This window comes from Pantherophis guttatus, chromosome 10 (assembly GCF_059756535.1).
Source record: "Pantherophis guttatus breed Tessera chromosome 10, ASM5975653v1, whole genome shotgun sequence".
Taxonomy (NCBI): Eukaryota; Metazoa; Chordata; class Lepidosauria; order Squamata; family Colubridae; genus Pantherophis; species Pantherophis guttatus.
In genome coordinates, this window is record NC_142072.1 from 8,002,539 (window position 1) to 8,028,380 (window position 25,842).

General features: G+C 37.7%; 1 protein-coding gene across 1 annotated transcript; it reads left to right on the forward strand.

The window, feature by feature from the left end:
• LOC148112385 (uncharacterized) lies at positions 1-25,842 on the forward strand. Its single transcript, XM_087876420.1, has 21 exons — positions 1-21; positions 495-509; positions 2,807-2,824; positions 4,136-4,150; positions 4,627-4,644; positions 6,022-6,042; positions 6,895-6,909; positions 7,613-7,630; positions 9,623-9,640; positions 10,359-10,379; positions 11,455-11,472; positions 13,995-14,012; positions 14,839-14,856; positions 15,574-15,594; positions 16,670-16,687; positions 17,411-17,428; positions 18,595-18,618; positions 19,072-19,092; positions 21,734-21,754; positions 23,759-23,776; positions 25,593-25,842. The coding sequence occupies exons 4-20, from the start codon at positions 4,148-4,150 to the stop codon at positions 23,768-23,770; spliced, it is 303 nt and encodes a 100-aa protein (XP_087732546.1). The 5' UTR covers positions 1-21; positions 495-509; positions 2,807-2,824; positions 4,136-4,147; the 3' UTR covers positions 23,771-23,776; positions 25,593-25,842.

Genomic DNA, 25,842 nt, shown 5'->3' on the forward strand with positions numbered 1-25,842 from the left:
GCCCTCGGCCTAGGATCTGTGGTGAGTGTCTCTATTTATCACTTAATTTAATAAACACCAAATAGGGACAGTATTCTATATGAAGGGCGTGGATTTGGTTGGCAACTACATCAGGATTGTATTCAGAAACTGCTTAGAAAGGATTCTGGAGATATTAATTGGACTGGCCAATTTAAGTTATCTATGGCTTTCCCAGCTGCTAACAGAATTTATCAATTTTTCAGTCCTGATATGGATTTACCAGATTGTATATTCTCAGATTAAATGGAGAATACACATGCGGTAATTTATTTTCCTTTTCACCCTTTGGATAGCAGCTCACTTGTTTTTTATTTTCCCATGTTCATTATTTTCCCTGTTGATTAACCATGAGTAACCTACTTTAGTAACCTCAGTAATTTACAAACTATTATCCCCTCAGTGCCCTACAGAAAAAAATAACCATTTCTTTCTCCCCCCCCTCCCCCTTTTCTTTTATTCTTTCTTTATTTTAGCTCTCAGGAGGACCGGTAAGTGTCACTACTTAACATATAACTAAATAAATACCAAATATTAGCAGTACTCTATGCGAAGGCAGGGATTTGGCTAAAAACTATGTCGTGGTTGTATCCATGCTAAGCTAAAGCCATTTTCTGAAGTCACACATTACAGTAGACCATAAATAGATCAAAGGCTTTGAGTTCTTCTGAAATATAAATACTCTAAGTATACCCAGGAAGACAAGTAAACTAGTTCATCATGTATAAATGCAATCTCTACTTTTTGAAATGACCTGCTCAAGCAGGTCATTTGTTGTGGAAACATAGGTTTTTGCTCTCTCTTCTCCATCTTCTCTTTCTTTCACCTATAGATTACAGTATGTTTTTGGACAAACTCTATAGTATGAACATGCTTCACCTTATAATCAATCAATCAATCAATCAATCAATCAATCAATCAATCAGAATAGAACTGGAAGGGATCTTGGTGTCTTCTGGTCCAACCCCGCTCCTTAAGCAGAAGACCCTATTTCAGACAAGTGACTCTCCAGTCTCTTCTTAAAAGCCTCCAGTGATGAAGCACCCACAACATATAACACAATATAAACTGTTCCACTGGTTAATTGTCCTCACCGTTAGGAAGTTTCTCCTTAATTCCAGGTTGCTTCACTGCTGGATTAGTTTCCATCCATTGTTTCTTCTTCTGCCTTCTGGTGCTTTGGAAAATAAGTTGTCCCCCTCCTCTTTGTGGCAGCCTCTCAAATACTGGGATGCTGCTATCATGTCCCGCTAGTCCTTCTTTGCTCTAGACTAGCCAAACCCAAATCCTGCAACTGTTCTTGATTTTATTTCAATTAAGTTGGTTTAAATGTGTGAGTTCAGAAAAACACTTATTTCAGGAAGCACGGTTAGCATGAATGCAACCATGATGTAGTTGTTAGCCAATATATAAATCTGCTTTTAAACGGTTCTCTATACCCTTGGTAAAAGTCATACACAGGGCTGTTATGGCATTTCCAAAGATGGGGAAGAGGGAAAAAAAGTATGAAATAAAAGTGTTTTTATCATTTCTTCACATGTTTATTTTGGGGAGTATTTTACCCATTTTTATTTATGTCTGCTCTGTAAGCAATGTATCAAACCTTGATTAGACATCAGGTGTCCTGAGGAATTAAATAAGAACAAAAGAGATCAGGTCAAACTACTTTAGTTTAAGAGCTCTGTGAGGCAATGTTAAGTTGTGAATGATTAAAAAAATTAAAACAGCATTGCATAAAAGAATAACTGTACTCTTTTATTATTCAATTTAGGGCATAGCACTAATGAACATGAGTATTGCAAACCTGTGCTAATAACTCCCATGGTGGAATATGTAATAAAATCAATCAGAAAACAACTAAGGATAGATAAGCATCAAAATAATAAAAAAAGTGCATGGAAGAGATAACTGTATTATTTTAATATTCACTTTAGGCTCAATCTTAAGGCCTATTCCCAAAATAAGCCCTAATAAAGACCCCACCCACTCCAGGCTGCATGGGTAAAGATTAAGCTCGTGTGGGGATGGTGGGGTGGAGCTGCCCTACTACTTACCTTCGGATAGTTGCAGCCGGGCCTCACACACCTTGGCCCACTTCTTCTGCAGCCAGCAAGGCTTTCCTGAAGGCCTCTGTAGCCAGTAACAGATCTCCGGATAGATACGGGTCTTACTTTCGGGGAAACACGGTATTTTCCTTCAGAGATTCTGTTCAATTCCCTAAATTCATGCTTTGTGGAAGAAAAACCAACCACTGACTGGCAATGGTACCTTAACTGGTTGTTTTTTCTTTTCTGTTAGTTCCTTTTGTGAGAAGAAATGAGTCGCAAGATGAGAACTTAAAAAAGGAGGATGGGAATAGAAAGTATGGAATTTGTTGAGCTAACTATTCTTACATTGCTATAATCTATAGACATCTACAATCCATTGGAATCTCCTTCCCAGGGGAAAGTTGATCAGTGTAGCATCCATGGCTTTCCCAGCTGCTAACAGAATTTATCAATTTTTCAGTCCTGATATGGATTTACCAGATTGTATATTCTCAGATTAAATGGAGAATACACATGTGTTAATTTATTTTCCTTTTTACCCTTTGAATAGCAGCTCACTTGTTTTTTATTTCCAGTTTTTTTTTCTATGTTCACTTTTTTCCCTGTTGATTAACCATGAGTAACCTACTTTAGTAACCTCAGTAATTTACAAGCTATTATCCCCTCAGTGCCCTACAGAAGAAAATAACCATTTCTTTCTCTTTTGTTTTTCCTTTCCTTTTATTCTTTCTTTATTTTAGGTCCCACAATCAGGACTGGTAAGTGTCACTATTTTAGATATAACTAAATAAACACAAAATATTAGCAGTACTCTATACGAAGGCAGGGATTTGGCTAACAATTATGTCATGGTTGTATTCATGCTAAGCTAAAACCATATTCTGAATTACTACTTACAAAGGTTCTGGAGTTTGCTGGCATGAATGTAAAACTGAGAATAAGGGAAGAGTATTAGCTCATTCTGTCAATTTCTTTCTAAAAACCAGGAAGCACCATAAAAATTATTGGTCTTCTTTGTACTTCCTAAACCATAACAATAAGGTTCGCTGATTGAAAAAAAAAAAATAAGTGCAGGAATATGAAAATGAGCCTTTCTGGCCTCCCAATATTTTCTCCTGTAGCTGAACAAAAGGGGAAATCTGTAAGGAATCGAGGTACCAGGTGGACCTTGATTCCTTTCTAACCTCAGTAACCTACAGATCTAGTAATCTATTATGCCCAGTTATGGCATTTCAAAATATCGAGATGAGGGGGGGGAGTATGAAATAAAAGTGTTTTTATCATTTATGCAAATGTTTATTTTAGGGAGTGTTTTGCCCATTTTTATTTATGTCTAATTCTTTATATGAGATTCTTAAAAATGTTGGGTGAACACAGGAAGTCCTTTCACTCACAACTATTACTGAACATTTTTCATCTCTAATTATCTTTTCTGCTGCATTATGCCTTTCTAGAAGATTTGTCTGATTATGATTTGTCTCAGACCTCCCAATATTTTGTCCTACAGTTGAAGGATAGGGCAGATCTAGAAAAGTATGAAATAAAAGTGTTTTTATCATTTATTTATGTTTATTTGGGGGAATATTTTATCCATTATTATTTATGTCAGTTCTGTAAACAATGTATCAAGCAGTGGTGGGATTCAGCCAGTTCACACCACTTCGGGAGAACAGGTTGTTAATTTTCTGAGCAGTTTGGCAAACTGGTTGTTGGAAGAAAGCATTAGGGCAGAGAACCAGTTGTTAAATTACTTGAATCCCACCACTGGTATCAAGCCTTGATTAGACATGATTAAATCAGGTGTCCTGATTAATTAAATAAGATTAAAGTAAGTAATTAAATAAGATTAAAAGAGATCAGGTCAAATTACTTTAGTTTAAGAATTCTGCGAAGCAATGTTAAGTTGTTGTGAATGATTAAAAGATAAAAAAAATGCATGGAAGAAAGAACTGTACTATTTTAATGTTCACTTTGGTAACATCAGTAACCTAGAGATTCAATAACCTATTATCCATTTAGTAACCTATAAGAACAGAATAACTCATTTTATTCTTCTTCTTTTTTTGAAGCCCGTAGGAAATATGGTGAGTGTCTCTACTTATCACTTAAGTTAATAAACACCAAATAGGGACAGTATTCTATACGAAGGATATGCAAGGATTGGGTTGGCAACTACATCAGGATTGTATTCAGAAATTGCTTAGAAAGGATTCTGGAGATATCAATTGGACTGGCCAATTTAAGTTATCTATGGCTTTCCCAGCTGCTAACAGGATTTATCAATTTTTCAGTCCTGATATGGATTTACCAGATTGTATATTCTCAGGTTAAATGGAGAATACACATGTGGTAATTTATTTTCCTTTTCACCCTTTGAATAGCAGCTCACTTGTTTTTTATTTTCCTATGTTCACTATTTTCCCTGTTGATTAACCATGAGTAACCTACTTTAGTAACCTCAGTAATTTATAAACTATTATCCCCATAGTGCCCTACAGAAGAAAATAACCATTTCTTTCTCTTTTGTTTTTCCGTCCCTTTTATTCTTTCTTTATTTTAGGCCCAATCACAAGGACTGGTAAGTGTCACTACTTTAGATATAGCTAAATAAACACAAAATATTAGCAGTACTCTATGCAAAGGCAGGTATTTGGCTAACAATTATGTCATGGTTGTATTCATGCTAAGCTAAAGCCATATTGTGAATTACTATTTACAAGGGTTCTGGAGTTTGCTGGCATGAATGTAAAACTGAGAATAAGGGACAAGTATTACTTTATTCTGTAGATTTCTTTCTAAAAATCAGGAAGCACCATAAAAATTATTAGGCTTCTTTGTACTTCCTAAACCATAACAATAAGGTTCGCTGATTGAAAAAAAAAATAAGTGCAGGAGTATGAAAATGATTGAAATGATGAAAATGTGCAAAAATGTTAACAGATGATGCAGCATAAAGTAACGTTATGCTTCTGTATTTCTCAAAAATGTTCTCGGAGTCCTTATGCTGGGTTTGATTCATCTCTGAATTGTCCAGGGACTTGTTCTGCTTATAAAGGAAAGCAAATTTGTTTGACTGGGATAATTGACGTTCATGAGGGATGTTTGCTTAGATGCAGGTAAAATTGAGAATAGGAAATGAGAAAGGGAAGAGGATTATCTCATTCTTTGCGTCATTTGGTTGATTTTTTAATACTCCAGACAAAATTGGAAGCTTTTTCAGAATTATTGTATAAGAATTTTTGCTTCCTTTGCTACATCAGTAAAGGTCTCTAATTGAAAAAATAATAATAATAACTAGAGGAGTATGAGAATGAGTTGCACAAATATTTGTCTAGGAAGACACCTTCCTGTTGGAGAAAGATTTACTTATGGGCCATCCTTTTAGTGGCACTTCTAAGCTGTGGCCAGGAGTTTGTTTTAAGTCACTTGGTGAATAAGAATCAAAGCCAAAGTCCTGTTGAATGGGCAAAATTCCTCTTGGGTTTACTACTGTATATGAATCTTGCTACTACTGTTATCTTTCTTCAGCGCATGGTAGTCAATTCCCCAAATTAATCCTTTCTGGAAGAAAAACTGGCTGCTGACAGGTATCGAGGCCCATCTTTTATTTGGGGAAAGTATAACATTCTTCTTATATTATATACCTCAGCTGGTTGTTCTTTCATTGATATTGGTTCCTTTTGTGAGAAGAAATGAGCAGCAAGATGAGAATTAGGAAAAAGGAGGGATAGGAATACATAATATGGAATTTCTTGAGCTCATTTTCTATGGTCCAGTATAGAAGAGAAGAGAACATGGAATCCATATTATTGGGATTAATCAGATGTTGATTTTTTTACATTGCTACCTAGTATACTGATGTGCCAGGGAAGTTATCATTATTTATTAATATTTAATATTCATTAAATATTATCAATATTTATTAATCTTTTGAATTCCACATTTCTAATTCCAGGTTACTGACTTGCTTTCCAAAGTAAGTTTTACTATTCATTTTTCTTTGGTACCATCCACAAGGGAGGTTGATTTCTTTGAATGACTGAACTGGGAGTTCTGATCATAACTAATTGCATCCTTATCCCAAAGGATGCATTTTTACCATGTAATTTAAACTTATAAATGCAATAACCCATTTCTTAAGTTGAAACAATGCACACAACATCTCATTAGCTGCCACAAGAGTGTTTTATGGACTTGCAAAATCCATAACAGACTACTAACTTGCTGGATAACACAACCATCAATCATAGTGAAAATCAACAAATAAAAGGAATTTCATAAGGAGCATAAATTAAAAAAGAACCCTCCTGTTTTATGTTTAGTTTTTTACTTAGGATACTTTCCTCAGTAATCTCTAATACTTGCATGTAAATTGGATTAACAATCATGCAAAGATGAAAGAGATAATTTTTGAAATCAGATTATTTAACAGATGTATCCCTTACATTGCTGTAACCTATAGATATCTACTACCTACTGGAATCTAATTATCTGGAGAAAGTTGATCAATGCAGCATCCTTGGCTTTCCTAGGCTGCTTTTTAAAAATCAGTTTTTCGATCTTGATATAGATTTATCAGATCATCATCATATCTCCTTAGATTAAATGGAGAATACACATACAATAACTTATTTTTTGTTTTCATGATTTGGAGAGCAGCTCCCTTTTTTTTTCTTTTACAATTTTTCTTTCTGTGTTCACTTTTTTTCCTTTGTTCATTAACTTTGAGTTCTCTAACCTCAGTAACATACAGATCCAATAATGTATTACCTATTCAGTAACCTATAAGAAGTAATATAATCATTTCTTTTTATTATTCTTATTTTAGTTGCTTGTCGGACAGGTGAGTGTCTCTAGTTACCAATTAATTAAATAAAACCAAATATGAACAGCATTCTATACAAAAAGTTATACTTGCTTCCTGGAATAAGGCATTACTACAGTGAACCATAAATAATCAAGTGTCTTGAGTTCACCGGAATAAAAATACCATGAAGAAATCCTAGATGACTAGTAAGCAAGTTTATCATGTATAAATGGTACCTGTACTTCCTGAAATGACCTAAATTAAACATTTTAAAGACACATGGGCTATTGGTGTCACTATCTCCTCCTTTCATCCTTAGTTTACAGAACATCCTTGAATTAACACAATAGCTTGAACATGCTTTGCTTTACACACCTTCTTTTAAACAGTTCTCTATACCTTTGATAAAAGGTAGGTGCAGGGCAGTTATAGCCTTTTATATATCAAGAAGTGGAAGGAAGTATGAAAATAAAAGTGTTTTTTCATTTGTTCACACATTTACTTTAGGGAGTATCTTGACCATTTTCATTTATATCCGCTGTGTAAACAATGCATCAAGCCTTGATTAGAAATGTTCAAATCATGTGTCATGAAGATTTCAATAAGAACAAAAGAGATCAGGTCAAATTGCTTTGTTTAAGAGATCTGCAAAACCATTTTAAGTGATTGTGGATGATTAAAAGATTTTTAAAAAGCATTAAATGAAAGAATAACTGTACTCTTTTATTGTTCAATTTAGGGCTATTCAGCAAGCGAGGTGAGTATTGCAAACTAATAACTCCCATGGTGCTAATAACTCCCATGGTGGAACATGTAACAAAATGAATGACAAAACAACTAAAGAGGTTGCATACGGACAGATAACTAAGCATAAAAAAATAACATCAACATTAGAGCTAGGTTAGGTTTGAAGGTTATGACTTCTTTAGATGGGATTCTTAAAAGTTGGGTGAACACAGTAAGTCCTCTTACTCACAACTATTATTGAACCTTTTGCATCTCTAAGAAACTTTTCTGTCCCATTATATCTAAATAGAAGGTGAACCTTTCTGATTAGTCTCAGACCTCAGTTTTATCCTTAGGTTTCCCCAGCTGCTTAAAGAATTTAACAGTTTTTCATTCCTGGTATGGGCGTACGCATTAGTGGGCTTCAAAACCCAGCGCTACTGGTTCGCTATTGGTAGCGTGCGGGCGCACACAGATACGCAGAGCATTTTTGATGACATCTGGTGGGTGGGCGGAGCCTCCCGCCACCGCCACTACCGGTTTGCCTGAACCAGGGCAAACCAGGAGCAACCCACCACTGGATGTACCTGATCGTACATCCTTAGATTAAATGGAGAATACACATGCAATTCATGTTTTTTATTTATTTTTATAGCAGCTCTTTTTCCTTTTCTTCTTTCTCTGTTCATCTCCCCGCCATTGATCAATCTTGAGTGATCTATTTCAGTATCCTCAGTAATATCTAAAGAGCCAGTAATTTATTACCTACTCAGGAGCAAATGAGAACAAAAATAACTTTTTCTTTTTGCTATTTTAGGTCACACCGACACAACAAATCAGTGTGTCTAGTTAATGATTAAGTAAATACCCAATATGAATGGCCTTCTATACGAAGACATTGATTTGGCTCATAATTACATTAGAATTGTGTTTGCTGCACATGCTAAACCTGCTTCCTGAAATAAACTTTTTTTAAAAAATTCATATACTACAATGAAATTATAAATAGATCAAGTGCTTTGAATTCCCCAGAAATGTCAAACCATAAAGATATCCTAGGTGACAAGTAAGCAAGTTAATCATGTACAAACACAATACCTACTTCCTAAATTCATCCATTTAAACATCTTGTAGAAACAGATTTCTTTGATAACGTTTTTGAAGAAACATGATAGTATGAACATGCTTTCCGTTATACATATAAGATTGCTTTAGAAAAGTTGTCTATGCCCTTGATGAAATGTCTACATAGGTCATGGCACTTTATGCACTGAAATGAGGAATAATAATCCTTAAAAATGTTTTTTATTGATTGATGGGGTTTTTGGGGTGGGGGGTGGGGGGGGAAGAATTGGTCAAAAACCTAGTAATTTCAACGTCTGTAAATTAAGGAAAATTGCTCACCTGTATAGACTGATTTGAGAGATCTGTAGAGCCGTGTTACATTTTTAAGGATGACAGAAAGTAAAGAAAATATTTCATGGAGGAATAACTATACAGTTTTATTATTTAATTTAGCTGGATAAGTACTCTCAGTGATTATTGCAAAACTTTTTTTGTACTTAGAAATTGTGAACATTATTGATGTATTTTGGGCGTGCAACAAATATGACTGGGTGTCCATTTTAAAAGTATACACATTTTCATATGTCCAACCAGAACCTATAGTAAGTTTCTAAACAACACGTCAGTTTGCTTTCTTTTATATATAAAAGATAATCTTCATTCCTTTGAAAAAGCTGTCTGTATTGATGATAAAATAAATATGCATATCAGTTACGGCATAACATGCATAAAGAAGAGAAGAATGTGTAAAATAATATGTGTTTTTTCATTCTTATATTTATTTTATGAGGCCCAAAACTGCGTGATTTTTTTTTACATATCTTTCAATTTAGGAAAATTGCTAACCACGATTTTAAAACATGATTTAAAACATCTGCAAAGCACTGTTAAGTTTTATAGATGAGTGAAAGAAATAATTCCATGAGGAATAACTATACTCCTCTGTTGTTCAATTTAGGTTGCTGATATCAAGAAGGTGAGTTTTGAAAACTTCTGCTAATAACTCCCATGGCAGGACAAATAATACGATGAACCACAAAATGACTAAAGAAATTGCATGTGCAGAGATAGATAACAATCAGAAAATCAAATCAACATAAAACTAACCTAGCTTTGCCCATTGAGGCAATATGGCTGCTAATTCGTTACTCAAGATTCTTAAATCTGTTGGGTGAAGTTCTCATGTAACTATGGCTGAACCCTCTGCATCTCTAAACATCTTTTCTGCTGCAGTATATATCCTTATAGGAAATGAACCTTTCTGATTAGCCTTAGACCACCCAATATTTTCTCCTACAGTTGAAAAATAGGGTTGATCTGGAAGGAATAAAGAAATTATCTTATTGCCTTCCTCGCAACAACCTCTCCTCCTGCCACACATTCAGACATATGTAGTTTTGTGTGCAAGGAGAGTCTGCAGGTGGATCCAAACAACAAAAATAAAAATGGAGAAAAAAAAACTGTCAAGAAAGGTTCCCTAATGGGGTATCTTAGTGGACATCAGTAGGAAATTGTTAAGCTAACTTTTTAGGGTCTGGTATAAAAGAGAAGAGAGTATGGATTCCCCTAGTCCTGGAATCACCCAGATGTTGATTTCTACATCCTAGTATACCAATGCACCAAGGGAGTTATCAATGTCCTTTGTTAACCTTTTTAAACAAAATAATAATTCTATGGGTTTTTTTTTATTCCAGGTGACTGAGTGTGTTGTCGCTGTAAGTTTTACTATTAATTTTGCATTGGTACTGTCCAGAAGGGAGGGTCCTTTCTTTGAATGTCTGAGCTAAGATTTCTGATGATAACTAATTGTGTTGTTATCCCAAAGGACACATTTTCCTGATGTGTTTAAATGATAAACACAATAACCCATTTCATAGGTTCAAGTAATGCACTGCACCATGGCAAGCACAAGAGATGATGTAATGTTTTCGAAAGACTCTTGCGGTAAATGCGTGATAGACTACTAATTTGTTGGATGACACAGTCATCAAGTATAGTGTAAATCAATAAAATAAAAGAGATATAAGAAGGAGCAAAGGTTAAGAAAAGCCTCGGTGTTTTATATTTATTTTTTTACTTTGGATAATTTCATCATAGTTTGCATGTATAATTTGATAAATAATCTTGCAAAGGTGGAGAGGAAAGATTTTGAAATCTGATTATTTAAAAGATATATCTGTCCCTTACATTGCTATGACCTATAGACATCTACTGCTCACTGGAATCTCCTTGCCAGGAGATACTGGTACTTGATATTCATAGCATGCTTGGGTTTTTCCAGCTGCTTAAAGAATTTATCAATTAGTTTATACCTTCTCAAGTTAGAGAATATACATGCAAAAACTTATTTTTCTTTTCATAATTTTGGATAGCAGCTCATTTTTTTCATTTCCAATTTCCTTTCTGTGTTCACTTTTTGCTTCTGATTAAGTTTGAGCAACCTACTTCAGTAACCTCAGTAACCTATAGATCCAGTGATCTATTATCCAACCAGTAACCTATTAGAAGAAATATAAGTATTTCTTTCTTCTACTTTAGGACCTAGGAAACAAAGAGTTGAGTGTGTCTATTTAACAATTAATGGGGTTAATGCCAAATGGGAACAGTTCTCTATACCACCCCAGGATTTCGTTCACTGTACATGTCCTTAAATAAGAACAAAAGGGATCTGGTCAAACTCCTTTGGTTTAAGAGATCTGCAAAGCAATGTTATGTTTTTGGGAATGACTCAAAGATTAAAAAAAACAATTGCATGGAGGAATAACTGTACTTGTTTATTATTCAATTTAGACCTCTTCCAAGACCCCCGTGAGTATTGCTAATCTTCTTATTTAGAAAATGTGCAAGTTACCAGTATATTTTGGGAGTGTAACAAATATGCCTGAATTTTCATTTTGAAATTAAATAATCATTCTCATGTGTCAAATTTTATTTATTTTTATTTATTTATTAGATTTGTTTGCTGCCCATCTCATCTAGAGGCAGCTCTGGGTGGCTTACAAGGCCACTCTGGGCAGCCTAGGAAGTTTAGCTTTCACTACATTAGCCTACGAAATGTTTCTGAACAGATATCAGAGTGTGAATATGTTTTGCCTTACACTCATAAGATAACCAGCATCCCTTTGAAACGGTTCTCTATACCCTTGATAAATCAGTTATGGTGTGTTATACATCAAAAAGAGAGAAATCTTTAGTATAGGAAGTATTAGTCAGAAATCCTGATTGAGGATTATTTAAAGTCCTACATAACTTTAGAAGTCTTCTGTTAGATAAGAATGCTAGTTGGCCTGGAAAGAATTAATGCTCAAAATGCATCTCTTAATGCAGAGTATTAATGTGCCCAGTGCAGTTCTTAACACCTTCCTTTTACACATAGATGCATAGACAGATCTGATTTTTTTTCAGTAGACCTTTAGATCAAATAAGGTACCTTAACTGAGAGCCCTTCATTCCAACAAACACCCCGTTCAAAGAATTTAGGCCTACCTGTTTTTCTACTTCCTGCAGTCACTGACCACATCCTCTCTTACTGGAAAAGCCACCATAAGAAACAGCAGTCACTAGAATAATAGTTTGGTTACCCTGATGGGTGTAGATATGACTTTTGATGCGTATTTGCTTCTTTATCTCTTAGTTTCAAGTTAGGGAGGCTGACAGCATAGCAGCTTGATGAGTTAAGAGTGTGTGTTGAAGGAATTGCTCAACTCTCAATGTTATCAAAATGAATCATTTATTCCTTAATGGTTCTCAATTTATTACATTTTGGGAAAGGCACCATATGATTTATTGGAAAAACCACCATAGGTCCTCACAGAGATTGTGAATTGCAAACTGGTGTTAAGATTTTGTGGATGGCTACAGGCAGTTCTCAACTTACAGCTATTGGTTTAATGATTGTTGAAGGTTACAATGCAGAGGTGGGTTCAGCAGGTTCTGACCAGTTCTGGAGAACTGGTAGCAGAAATTTTGAATAGTTCAGAGAACCGGTAGTAAAAATTCTGACTGACTGGGCCCACCTTCATCTATTCTCTGCCTCCAAAGTCCCAGCTGATCGGGAGGAAATGGGGATTTTGCAGTAACCTTCCCCTGGATTGGGGAAGGAATGGATATTTTATAGTATCCTTCCCCTGCCACGCCCACCAAGCCACGCCCACCAAGCCATGTCACACTCACCAAGCCACACCCACAGAACCGGTAGCAAAATAATTTGAAACCCACCACTGTTACAATGGCACCGAAAAGGTGACTTACAATCAATACTCGCACTCACAATCAACACAGCATCACCACAATCATTAGATCCAGATTTGGGTGCTTGTATTTATAATGGTTGCAGTGTCCTGGAGTCATGTGATCATCATGTGCAAACTTCCTAGCCATCTTCCCACAAGCAAAGTCAATGGGGGAAGCCCAATTAACTTAGCAATCACTTAAAAACAAGAGCAATTTGGTTAACAACAGTTGCATAAAATGTTGTAAAATCAAACATGATTTAGCAATGGAAATTCATGTCCCAACTGTGGCTGTAAATTAGGAACTGCCTGTAAAATGTAGAGAAACAATTGCCTGGAGGAATAACTGTATTGTTTTATTATTAAATTTAGTTTCCACAACTACAGGGGATGAGTATTGTAAATCTTCTTTGTTCGTATAAAATGTGCAGATTATCAGTGTATTTTGGGAGAGCAACACATATATCTGAGTTTCTATTGAAATTAAATACACATTTTCATGTGTCAAATATGCAGGTGAGTTATGGTATATCAAGCATCAAGAAAAGGAATATGTGTGAACTAAGAGGGTTTTTAAAAATTTATTCACATATTTATTTTAGAGAGTGTTGGCCAAAAACTTGATGATTGCTATAAGCAAATAAATTTAGGAAAATTGATCAACTCTCTAGAATGATTTAAATGATCTGCAAAACAGTATTAATTTTTGTGGATGACTCAAAGGTAAAGAAATGATTGGATGGATAATAACTGTACTATTTATTATTTAACTTTGGCTCAACACATACTCAGGTTGGGTATTGAAAATCTTTCCTGTACTTTGAAAATATAGTTTTTAGTATATTTCAGAGAGCTGCTTAATGAATTGAAAATTTTTTGGATTCTTGATTTGGACTTCTTTTTCTTTTGTTCATTTTGGATAGCAGCTCCATTTTTAAAAAAAAACTTTCTATTTTTCTTCCCCATGTTTATTTTACCCCTGTTGATGAACCTCGAATAACCAACTTCAATAACCCCAGTAATTTATAGATCCAATAACCTATTACCCACTCAGTAACCTATACAAAAAAAAATAACGATTTCATTTTTCTATTTTAGGATGATTTGGCCAAAAAGGTGAGTTTCTCTGGTTAACAAATAACTAAATATGTTATTGAGCCATGGTGGTGTAGTGATTAGAGTGCAGTACTGCAGGCTACTTCTGCTGAGTGCCAGTTGCCTGCAATTTGGCAGTTCAAATCTCACTAGACTCAAGCAGGGGTGAAATCCAGCAGGTTCTGACAGGTTCTGGAGAACCAGTAGCGGAAATTTTGAGTAGTTTGGAGAACCAGCAAAAACCACTTCTGGCTGGCCCCAGAGTGGGGTGGAAATGGAGATTTTGCAATACCCTTCCCCCAGGAGTGTGGATGGAATGGGGATTTTGCAATATCCTTTCCCTGCCATGCCCACCAAGCACGCCCACAGAATCGGTAGTAAAAATAAATTGGATTTCACCACTGGGCTCAAGGTTGACTCAGCCTTCCATCCTTCCGGGGTTTGGTGGTGGTAAAATGAGGACCCAAATTGTTGGGGGCAATATGTGACTCTGTAAACCACTTAGAGAGGGCTGTAAAGCACTGTAAAGCACTGTAAAGTGGTATATAAGTCTAAGTGTTATTGCTATTGCTAAATAAACACCATATATGAACCGTCCACTTTATGAAGGACCTTGGTTTGGTTAACAGTTATGTTGGGATTGTGTTCACCACAGATGCTAAACATGATTCCTGAAAGAAGCCATGCTCTGGATTTACACCCTAGACCATACCATAAATAGATCAAGTGCTTTGGGTTTCCCTGAAATATCAATAACCTCAATAAACTATAGATCCAATAATCTATTGCACAGTGAGTAAGCCATAACAAGGAAAATAACTATTTCTTTTTTTTATTATTATTTTAGCTTTCGGACCCCAATATCGTGAGTGTGTCTTGTTAACATTTAACTAAATAAACATCAAATGGGAATAATCCTCTATATGAAGGGCATCGGTTTAGCTAACAACTGTGTCAAGGTTATGTTCACTGCACATGCTAAACTTGCTCCGTGAAAGAAGTCATGTTCTGATTCATGTGGATTCCTTGGATCTTCAGCAGTGGTGGGTTCCTCCCAGTTTGGCCCGGTTCCGCCAAGCCGGTAGCGGTGACGATATGACATCACCGAACTGGTTCTGCCCCCTCGCCCCCCCGCCCCCTCTCCTCGTTATTCTTACCTTTTGTTTGGCCCCACCGGCAATCTATTGCTGCCTCCTGAGTCCCAGCTGATCGGCTAGAAGGAAAAAAAACTGTATAAACCCTTGCCGCGGGGCTTCAAAGGGCCGCCCTACAGCTGATCAGTGTTAAAAGGCTGTGTGCTGGTAGACCGGTGCCACCAAAAACAAATGAGTAGACCGGAGAAAAAAAACTGTCAAGAAAGGTTCCCTAATGGGGTATCTTAGTGGACATCAGTAGGAAATTGTTAAGCTAACTTTTTAGGGTCTGGTATAAAAGAGAAGAGAATATGGATTCCCCTAGTCCTGGAATCACCCAGATGTTGATTTCTACATCCTAGTATACCAATGCACCAAGGGAGTTATCAATGTCCTTTGTTAACCTTTTTAAACAAAATAATAATTCTATGGGTTTTTTTTTATTCCAGGTGCAGCAGTGTGCTATCACTGTAAGTTTTACTATTAATTTTGCATTGGTACTGTCCAAAAGGGAGGGTCCTTTCTTTGAATGTCTGAGCTAAGATTTCTGATGATAACTAATTGTGTTGTTATCCCAAAGGACACATTTTCCTGATGTGTTTAAATGATAAACACAATAACCCATTTCATAGGTTCAAGTAATACACTACACCATGGCAAGCACAAGAGATGATGTAATGTTTTCGAAAGACTCTTGCGGTAAATGCGTGATAGACTACTAATTTGTTGGATGACACAGTCATCAAGTATAGTATAAATCAATAAAATAAAAGAGATATAAGAAGGAGCAAAGGTTAAGAAAAGCCTTGGTGTTTTATATTTATTTTTTTACTTTGGATAATTTCATCATAGTTTGCATGTATAATTTGATTAATAATCTTGCAAAGGTGGAGAGGAAAGATTTTGAAATCTGATTATTTAAAAGATATATCTGTCCCTTACATTGCTATGACCTATAGACATCTACTACTCACTGGAATCTCCTTGCCAGGAGATACTGGTACTTGATATTCATAGCATGCTTGGGTTTTTCCAGCTGCTTAAAGAATTTATCAATTAGTTTATACCTTCTCAAGTTAGAGAATATACATGCAAAAACTTATTTTTCTTTTCATAATTTTGGATAGCAGCTCATTTTTTTCATTTCCAATTTTCTTTCTGTGTTCACTTTTTGCTTCTGATTAAGTTTGAGCAACCTACTTCAGTAACCTCAGTAACCTATAGATCCAGTGATCTATTATCCAACCAGTAACCTATTAGAAGAAATATAAGTATTTCTTTCTTCTACTTTAGGACCTAGGATACAAAGAGTTGAGTGTGTCTATTTAACAATTAATGGGGTTAATGCCAAATGGGAACAGTTCTCTATACCACCCCAGGATTTCATTCACTGTACATGTCCTTAAATAAGAACAAAAGGGATCTGGTCAAACTCCTTTGGTTTAAGAGATCTGCAAAGCAATGTTATGTTTTTGGGAATGACTCAAAGATTAAAAAAAACAATTGCATGGAGGAATAACTGTACTTGTTTATTATTCAATTTAGATGTCTTCCAAGATCCCCGTGAGTATTGCTAATCTTCTTATTTAGAAAATGTGCAAGTTACCAGTATATTTTGGGAGTGTAACAAATATGCCTGAATTTTCATTTTGAAATTAAATAATCATTCTCATGTGTCAAATTTTATTTATTTTTATTTATTTATTAGATTTGTTTGCTCCCCATCTCATCTAGAGGCAGCTCTGGGTGGCTTACAAGGCCACTCTGGACAGCCTAGAAAGTTTAGCTTTCACTACATTAGCCTACGAAATGTTTCTGAACAGATATCAGAGTGTGAATATGTTTTGCCTTACACTCATAAGATAACCAGCATCCCTTTGAAACGGTTCTCCATACCCTTGATAAATCAGTTATGGTGTGTTATACATCAAAAAGAGAGAAATCTTTAGTTTAGGAAGTATTAGTCAGAAATCCTGATTGAGGATTGAGTCTAAGTGTTATTGCTATTGCTAAATAAACACCAAATATGAACCGTCCACTTTATGAAGGACCTTGGTTTGGTTAACAGCTATGTTGGGATTGTGTTCACCACAGATGCTAAACATGATTCCTGAAAGAAGCCATGCTCTGGATTTACACTCTAGACCAAACCATAAATAGATCAAGTGCTTTGGGTTTCCCTGAAATATCAGTAACCTCAATAAACTATAGATCCAATAATCTATTGCACAGTGAGTAAGCCATAACAAGGAAAATAACTATTTCTTTTTTTTATTATTATTTTAGCTTTCGGACCTCAATATCGTGAGTGTGTCTTGTTAACATTTAACTAAATAAACATCAAATGGGAATAGCCCTCTATATGAAGGGCATCGGTTTAGCTAACAACTGTGTCAAGGTTATGTTCACTGCACATGCTAAACTTGCTCCGTGAAAGAAGTCATGTTCTGATTCATGTGGATTCCTTGGATCTTCAGCAGTGGTGGGTTCCTCCCAGTTTGGCCCGGTTCCGCCAAGCCGGTAGCGGTGACGATATGACATCACCGAACTGGTTCTGCCCCCTCGCCCCCCCGCCCCCTCTCCTCGTTATTCTTACCTTTTGTTTGGCCCCACCCGCAATCTATTGCTGCCTCCTGAGTCCCAGCTGATCTGCTAGAAGGAAAAAAGCTGTTTAAACCCTTGCCGCGGGGCTTCAAAGGGCCGCCCTACAGCTGATCAGTGTTAAAAGGCTGTGTGCTGGTAGACCGGTGCCACCAAAAACAAATGAGTAGACCGGTGCCTGCAAAAATAAATGGATAGACCGGTACAGCTCTGCAAGCAGTTAAAAGCCTGGTAGACCAGTACCACTGCTAAATCCTAAAGAATTGTCACATGACCATCAAGCCACGCCCACAAAATAAGCCACACCCACAGAACCAGTAGTAAAATTTTTTACAACCCATTCCTGATCTTCAGGCCTGCGACATTTAGTGCTGTGGGAAACTGGGAGGGGGATTGTAGGGAGCTGGGGAGATATATAGCCATAATAATATTCCTTTCTCTAAGAGTCAAGGACATTTTGCCCTGCTCCTGGAGTGGTGCGACTGGGAGGCATCTCCAGTTGGGACCTTGCATTGATTAGACCATGTGATGGACATGTGGGTGCAGGGGAAGGGACCTGGACTTTCCTTTGGGTGGGGAAAACCTGGAAGCTTTCAGATTCGGGTTTCCCCAGATGTGCCAATATGATATCTCTAATAAAATGGAACTTTGAGGAATGCCTAGCCTCAGAGTCTTCTTTAATTGGGGGTGTTACTTGGAACCCTGACATTAACCCGAATCTGACAATTCACATATTACAGTGAACCATAAATAGATCAAGTGGTTTGAGTTCCTGAAATGTCAATAACCACAGTAATCTATAGATCCAGTAACCTATTATTCACTCAGTAATACATAAGAAGATAACTATTTCTTTTTTTCCCTTTTAGTTTTTAAATAATAACAAAGAGAAGGTGAGTGTGTCTAATTAACAATTAACTAAATAAATACCATATGTGAACAATCCTCCAGATGTAGGTCATTTGGTTGGCTAACAACTATTCAGAGTTGTGTTCACTGCACATGTTAACCTACTTCTTTCATGTTTAGCCTGCAGCATATTTAAACATAATTTGCCTTGCATACATAAGATTGCTTTGAACAAGTTCTCTGTGCGCTTTATATAAGCTATACACAGAGCATTATAGTTCTTTTATGCATCCAGAAGAGGAAAAAATAGCATGAAAATAGAAGTGTTTTTTTTAATTTGTTTGTTTAATTTAAGGACTATATTGGCCATTTTCATTCCTACCTGCTATGTAAACAATGTATCAAGCCTTGCTAGTAGACAGATGTTCAAAGAAAGATATTCATGTTCTTTGTTAAACCTTTGAAACAAAACAATAATTTCACATGTTTTATTCCAGCTTTCTCAACTTCTGGGAAATGTAAGTTTTATTATTAATTTTTCAAGGATATTTTCTAAAAGGAAGGGTTATTTCTTTGAATGACTGAGTTGGGATTTTTGCTCATAATTTTGGAGGCACAGTGGTTGGAGTGCAGAACTGCAGGCTACTTCTGCTGCCTGCTAGCTGCCTGCAATTTGGCAGTTCAAATCTCACCAGGCTCAAGGTTGACTCAGCCTTCCATCCTTCTGAGTTGGGTAAAATGAGGACCCAGATTGTTGGGGGAAATATGCTGGCTCTGTAAACTGCTTAAAGAGGGCTGTAAAGCACTGTGAAGCGGTATATATATAAGTCCAAGTGCTATTGCTATTGCTAACTGTAACATCAAACTAATAAACTCATTAACCTGTTTCATAGCTTCAAACCATCTATTGTACCATCCAGAAACAAAAAATTGGCTTTGCAATACATGTTAAATTTCTCCATCCCACCCAGAAAAACTACCAGAGATAAACCTAAACCAACCTTTGCATTTTCAATAAATGGCAGCAATTCAATCTTTAACAGACCTTCCTAAAAATGTGTGATTGCAGCCAAGACGGTTCACTCTACAAGTTCTGAACCCCTTTCCATCAAAAATTTTTGCAACCTTTCAGCTTTCTGACAGAAAACTTAATATTTCTAATAGGGCACCCTGAACAAGAAAATTGTTTTCAATTTTGAACACAGTTCAAGTTTCCACAGCAAATCCTCATCGAGTGTTGACTGTTGATATAAAGAGTCATTTTTAAATGAAAGTTCTGTGGAAATGTATCTACATACCAGTCCACATTCAAAGTCTGAATTTTGCTCTTGCTTCCCATAGTACATGGAGGCCAAAACGCATCTGGATCCGTTACAGTCAGGCTTCAGGCCCGGGTCCAGCACGGAAACGGCATTGGTCACGTTGGTTGATGATCTCTGGAGAGCTCGGGACAGGGGGTGCTCCTCTGTCCTGGTCCTGTTAGACCTCTCAGCGGCTTTTGATACCATCGACCATGGTATCATGCTGCACCGGTTGGAGGAGTTAGGGGTGGGAGGCACTGTGTTGCGGTGGTTCTCCTCATTTCTCTCTGACTGGTCACAAGCTGTGTTGACAGGGGGGCAGAGGTCGCCCCCGAGGCCCCTCATATATGGGGTGCCGCAAGGGTCGGTCCTCTTGCCCCTCCTGTTCAACATTTATGTGAAGCCGCTGGGTGAGATCATCCGTGGTTTTGGGGTGAAGTACCACAAGTACGCTGATGACACCCAGCTGTACATCTCCACCCCAGACCACCCCAACGATGCCCTTGAAGTGATGTCCCGGTGCCTGGAGGCCGTGCGGATCTGGATGGGGAGGAATAGGCTCAAACTCAACCCATCCAAGACCGAGTGGCTGTGGTTTCCAACGTCCCGATATAGTCAGTTGATGCCATCGCTGACTATTGGGGGAGAATCGCTGGCCCCCACGGAGAGGGTTCGCAACTTGGGCGTCCTCCTGGATTCACGGTTGTCTTTAGAAGAGCATTTGACGGCCGTGACCGGGAGGGTTTTTCATCAGGTTCGCCTGATTTGCCAGTTCCGTCCCTTTCTGGATCGGGACTCCTTATACACAGTCACTCATGCCGTCGTCACTTCCCGCCTGGACTATTGCAACACTCTCTACATGGGGCTCCCCTTGAGGAGCACCCGGAGGCTCCAACTGGCGCAGAGTGCGGCCGCGCGGGTGGTTATGGGAGCGACATGGCACTCCCACGTAACACCTCTCCTGCGCAAGCTGCACTGGCTCCCGGTGGTCTTCTGGGTGTGCTTCAAGGTTTTGGTTACCACGTTTAGAGTGCTCCATGGCTTAGGACCTGGCTACTTACGGGACTGCCTACTATCACAAATAACCTCCCACCGCCCGTTACGGCCTCTCATAGAGAGGGGCTCCTCCGCGTGCCGTCGGCCAAACAGTGTCAACTGGCGGCCCCCAGGGGGAGGGCCTTCTCTGTGGGGGTACCTATCATCTGGACCAAGCTCCCCCTGGAGATACGTAGGATCCCGGACCTGCGCACTTTCCGCCACGCTCTTAAGACTTTTCTATTTCAGCAAGCTGGCCTGGCCTGACCTTTTCCCCCTTTTTAAATTGAAATTTTAAATTTGTTCTAAATTACTGGGATGTTTTAAATTGTCTTGGGCTCAAGTATTTAATTTGGTTTTATTTTTGCTCTTAACTTTCATATCTATGTGTTTTATTTTGTGCTTGTTCACCGCCCTGAGTTCTTCGGGAGTAGGGTGGTATACAAATTTGAATTTTTTAAAAAAATTGCAAATAGGTTGTGTTCACTGCACATCCTTTTTCATGTTTACTCTACAGCATGTTTGAACATGCTTTGCCTTGCACACATAAGATTACTTTTATGAAGTTCCCTATACCCTTAATAAAAGCAGAGGAGTTATGGTGTTTATACATCAGAAGAGAGGAAAAAACATTATGGAAATAAAAGTAGGTTTAATTTTTTTTTCATTTGTTCATTTAATTTAGGGACTATATTGGCTATTTTCATTTATAGCTGCTGTATAAACAATATATCAAGCCCTGCTAGTAGACACATGTTCCAGAAAATGTTTCATAAACTTTGTTAAACTTTTTAAACTAATAATTTCCCACTTTTTATTCCAGCTTGGTAATACCGTAAAGAATGTAAGTATTACTATTAATTTTACAAGGATACGGTGTAAAAGGGAAGGTCATTTCTTCTATGTTGTGTATTTAAACTAATAAATACATTAACCTATTTTATACATTCAAACAATCTACTGTACCATCCATAAATAAAAAAACTGGTTTTGCAAACATGTTAAATTTTTCCCATCCCACCCAGAAAACTACCAAAGATAAAACTAACCAAGTTTTGTATTTTCAACAAGTGCTTCAATTCAAACTTTAACAATTGCAGCCAAGACTGTTAACTTTACAAGTCTGAACCTCTTTCCACCCAAAAGTCTATAACCTTTCAATGTAAGACACCATAGTAAAGGTAAAGGTTCCTGTTGCACATATGTGCTAGTTGTTCCTGACTCTAGGAGGTGGTGCTCATCTCCATTTCAAAGCTGAAGAGCCAGCGCTGTCCGAAGACGTGGTCATGTGGCTGGCATGACTAAACACCAAAGGCGCACGGAACGCTGTTACCTTCCTACCAAAGATATTTTTCTCCTTGCACTTTTTACGTGCTTTCAAACTGCTAGGTTTGCAGAAGCTGGGACAAGTAGCGGGAGCTCACCCTGTTATGCAGCACTAGGGATTTGAACCGCTGAACTTCCGACCTTTTGATTGACAAGCTCAGCGTCTTAACCACTGAGCCATTATGTCCCTTGCTTTTTACCATAGGTGTCTGAAAAAAAATGAATTATTAGAGTGGAACTAGTGATTATTTTTTTACATGGCAATGGCTTTTCCTTAAATGCAAGGATCAGGGAAGGCACGACCAGGAAAAAATGGGAGCAGTATGGGATTTGTTGAGCTAACTAGTTTGTTTCTGGAGGGAATTGAGATTTCTCCTAGAGTGAAAGAACAGGAGAAAGTATTGGAAATATAAGAACGGTTCACTGTCATCCTTTACTTTGTTCCAACTTCACACTCAGATGGCTGAGTGATGGATAACCACAATTGAGAAAGGGGTCCCTTGATCTGAGCAGAATGGAATGTAGGAAGCCAACCAGGAACACACTTGCCATGGTTGGGGGAGGAACGCCTGGGGAAACACAGCACAGCCCTTCAACCAGGGGTGAAATCCAGCAGATTCTGACAGGTTCTGGAGAACCGGTAGCAGAAATTTTGAGCAGTTCAGAGAACCAGTAGCAGAAATTTTGAGCAGTTCGGAGAACTAATAGCAGAAATTTTGAGCGGTTCGGAGAACCAGTAGCGGAAATTTTGAGCAGTTCGGAGAACCAGTAGCGGAAATTTTGAGCAGTCTGGAGAACCAGTAGCGGAAATTTTGAGTAGTTTGGAGAACCAGTAGCAGAAATTTTGAATAGTTTGGAGAACCGGTAGTAGAAATTTTGAGCAATTCGGAGAACCAGTAGCGGAAATTTTGAGCAGTTCGGAGAACCAGTAGCGGAAATTTTAAGCAGTTGGGAGAACTGGCAAATATCACCTCTGGCTGGCCCCAGAGTGGGGAGGGAATGGGGATTTTGCAGTAACCTTCCCCTGCCACGCCCATCAAGCCACGCCCACCAAGCCACACCCACAGAACCATAGTAAAAAAATTTGGATTCCACCACTGCCTTCAACCCCCAGAATCAAGTCAAGGGAGAAATTTTCTAAAAAAAAAAAAAAATTAATTCTTTAGATTTCCAATAAGAATTATGGAAATGGTACAAATTATGAGCTGGCAATGATTGAGTATGGTGGCAGAATAAAAAAACCTAAATAAATATTACCTACACCCCAATTCTTTCACCTTTTTCTGGCTTTACAATTCAAATTACGACCATTGTGAATTATGCAAGGAAAAAGAATGTAATGCACGAGCTTTGATTACTCTTGCTTACTAGTAACCTATTCAGTTATCTGTTTACTTAACAACCTATTCAGCAGTAAGCTATTTGAATAATCTTAAGTAGACAACTTCAGTAACCTCTGTAATCTATTAGCCATCCTGTAACCTACCAGTTGGAAAATAATTGTTATTTTATTCTATTTTAGCTCGTGGGTTAATAATAGGTGAGTATTTCTAATTAACAATTATCTAACTAAAAACCAAATATGAATAATCCTCTTTACAAAGGACCTTGGCCTGGCTAACAACTATGTCAGGATTGTATTCACTGCACATGCTAAACTTGCTTCCTGAAAGAAGCCATGATTTCGATTCACACATTACAGTGAATCATCAATAGTTCAAGCGTTTTGACTTCCTCTTTGAAATATCAAATCATAAAGATATTCTAGGTGATAAGTAAGCCAGTTTATTCTGTACAAATGCAACCTCTACTTCTTGAATTTATCATTTTAAACATCTGTTGTTTAAGAACGCTATTATCTCCACAAATGATATATATGTGGGATTTTAATTCTGAAGGCTTGGCATGACATTTGTTCCCAAAATGTTAGACATCATGGTTGTATTCAAGTAGGCTCAGGAAATCCTGGGGTTTGGGGTTTGTTAGTTCAGATAGTAACATGTCTTCAGTCAGGAAAAGTCTAATATGTCCAAATACCATTATGGACTATATATGAAAAGCCTGAGGTTTATCAGACAAATATCTTTGTAGCAGGCATCCAAATGGCAAGCTAAATTCTCCTGAAAAACCTTGATAACCTGTCTTATCCTTGTTCCCAAGAACCTGCGTTCAGAATAGGAATGAACACAATGATGGGCAGTTTTTGCCAGTTTCAATATATTCAGTCCAATTTCTACAGTAGTTTGGATGTTGCCTTGCTTTATAAAAAGAAAGAAAGATTTACATTTATTTCTGTTTGCACAGTTCTGTTAGTCATATACTTTTGATGGGGTTCTGTTCTGTCCCCGTCCCACACACACACACACCAACAGACGTCCAAGAGTTAAAAACCAAACCAGACGACAAGAAACTCCCTTTTGATAACGGAACTTGGCAGCAACCTAGTGGCTGCCTGCCAAGAGTCTTTTACTTACGAAGGGAGGAGAGAACTTCTCTCCGCTTTTGTACATCAAAGTAAATGTTCAATAAGTACAGGGTAAATTAAGTCCAGTTCACAAATGTGGTCCAGCAAAGCCTATAGCAAAAGTCTGGCAATGCAGAATGGCGTGGAAGCTTTCAGTTTTGTTCGTCACAAGGCTTGACTGGCCACCACGCTCCCTTTTATACCCTGTGGGGTGTGGTCCAGTGACTCAGCCTAATCTCTGGCACGCCTCCTCTTCTGTTGCGTGCACTTATCTCTCCGACGCTGGCATGGATCCAGCCAAGACTCATCTCCGTCACTGTCCGACTGCGATTGCTTGGGGATATGTGGCCAATCTCTTCTCCTTCGGGAGACACCTGAGGCATTGCCAGAGAGGAGGGTCCTGGAGAGGGAGGCCCGGCCAACTCCTCTCCTTCCCTTTCGGAGCCTTCTTCCTCCGATAAGATGGGCTCGGGGGTCGGAGCCACAACAGGTTCCCTTTATATGCACTCTTTAGTACACATTAAATTCCATGTTTTCTGCATGCAGTTTTTGAACCAAGAATTTATTTGCACTTTCCTTGCACTTTCTAGAGAATGTACTGACTGCAGATCAAGCATGACTTAACAATTGTGGCAAGATTCTCTGCATACTTTAAAACAAAAGGCGTATTATGTTCCCAATACTTAACATCTTTATATTACTTCTAAATAAAAGGGGTGGAGGGGGGGAAGAGCCATTATATCTATTTGTACTTCCTACAATGAAATCTTTATCACTACCCTAAAAGCCATTAAACAAAGCTATGATATTTGGATTTGCAGAAAGCTAATTTATTTCTACAAATTAAGACTGGAAATCTTGATAATTGTTATTTGGCTTGTTTGTTTAGCAGATCGGATATAACCAGACGGCTGAACCAGGTTTCCAAGGACTGCCCGCTGACCGCTTTTTACCCTGCCACCCCAACCTTAATCAAGAATGAAGTTCACAAATCTCCGTAGTATAATTTAGATATAAATTTTGAAAGTTTGATTTTCCTACCTTTGTAACAGAAGGCAGTGGGCCGTGAGAATTGCCCTTTGCTATTCTGGAGGATGGCAGAAGCTATGCTAAAATAAAATAAAAATGCATTTGCACCAAAA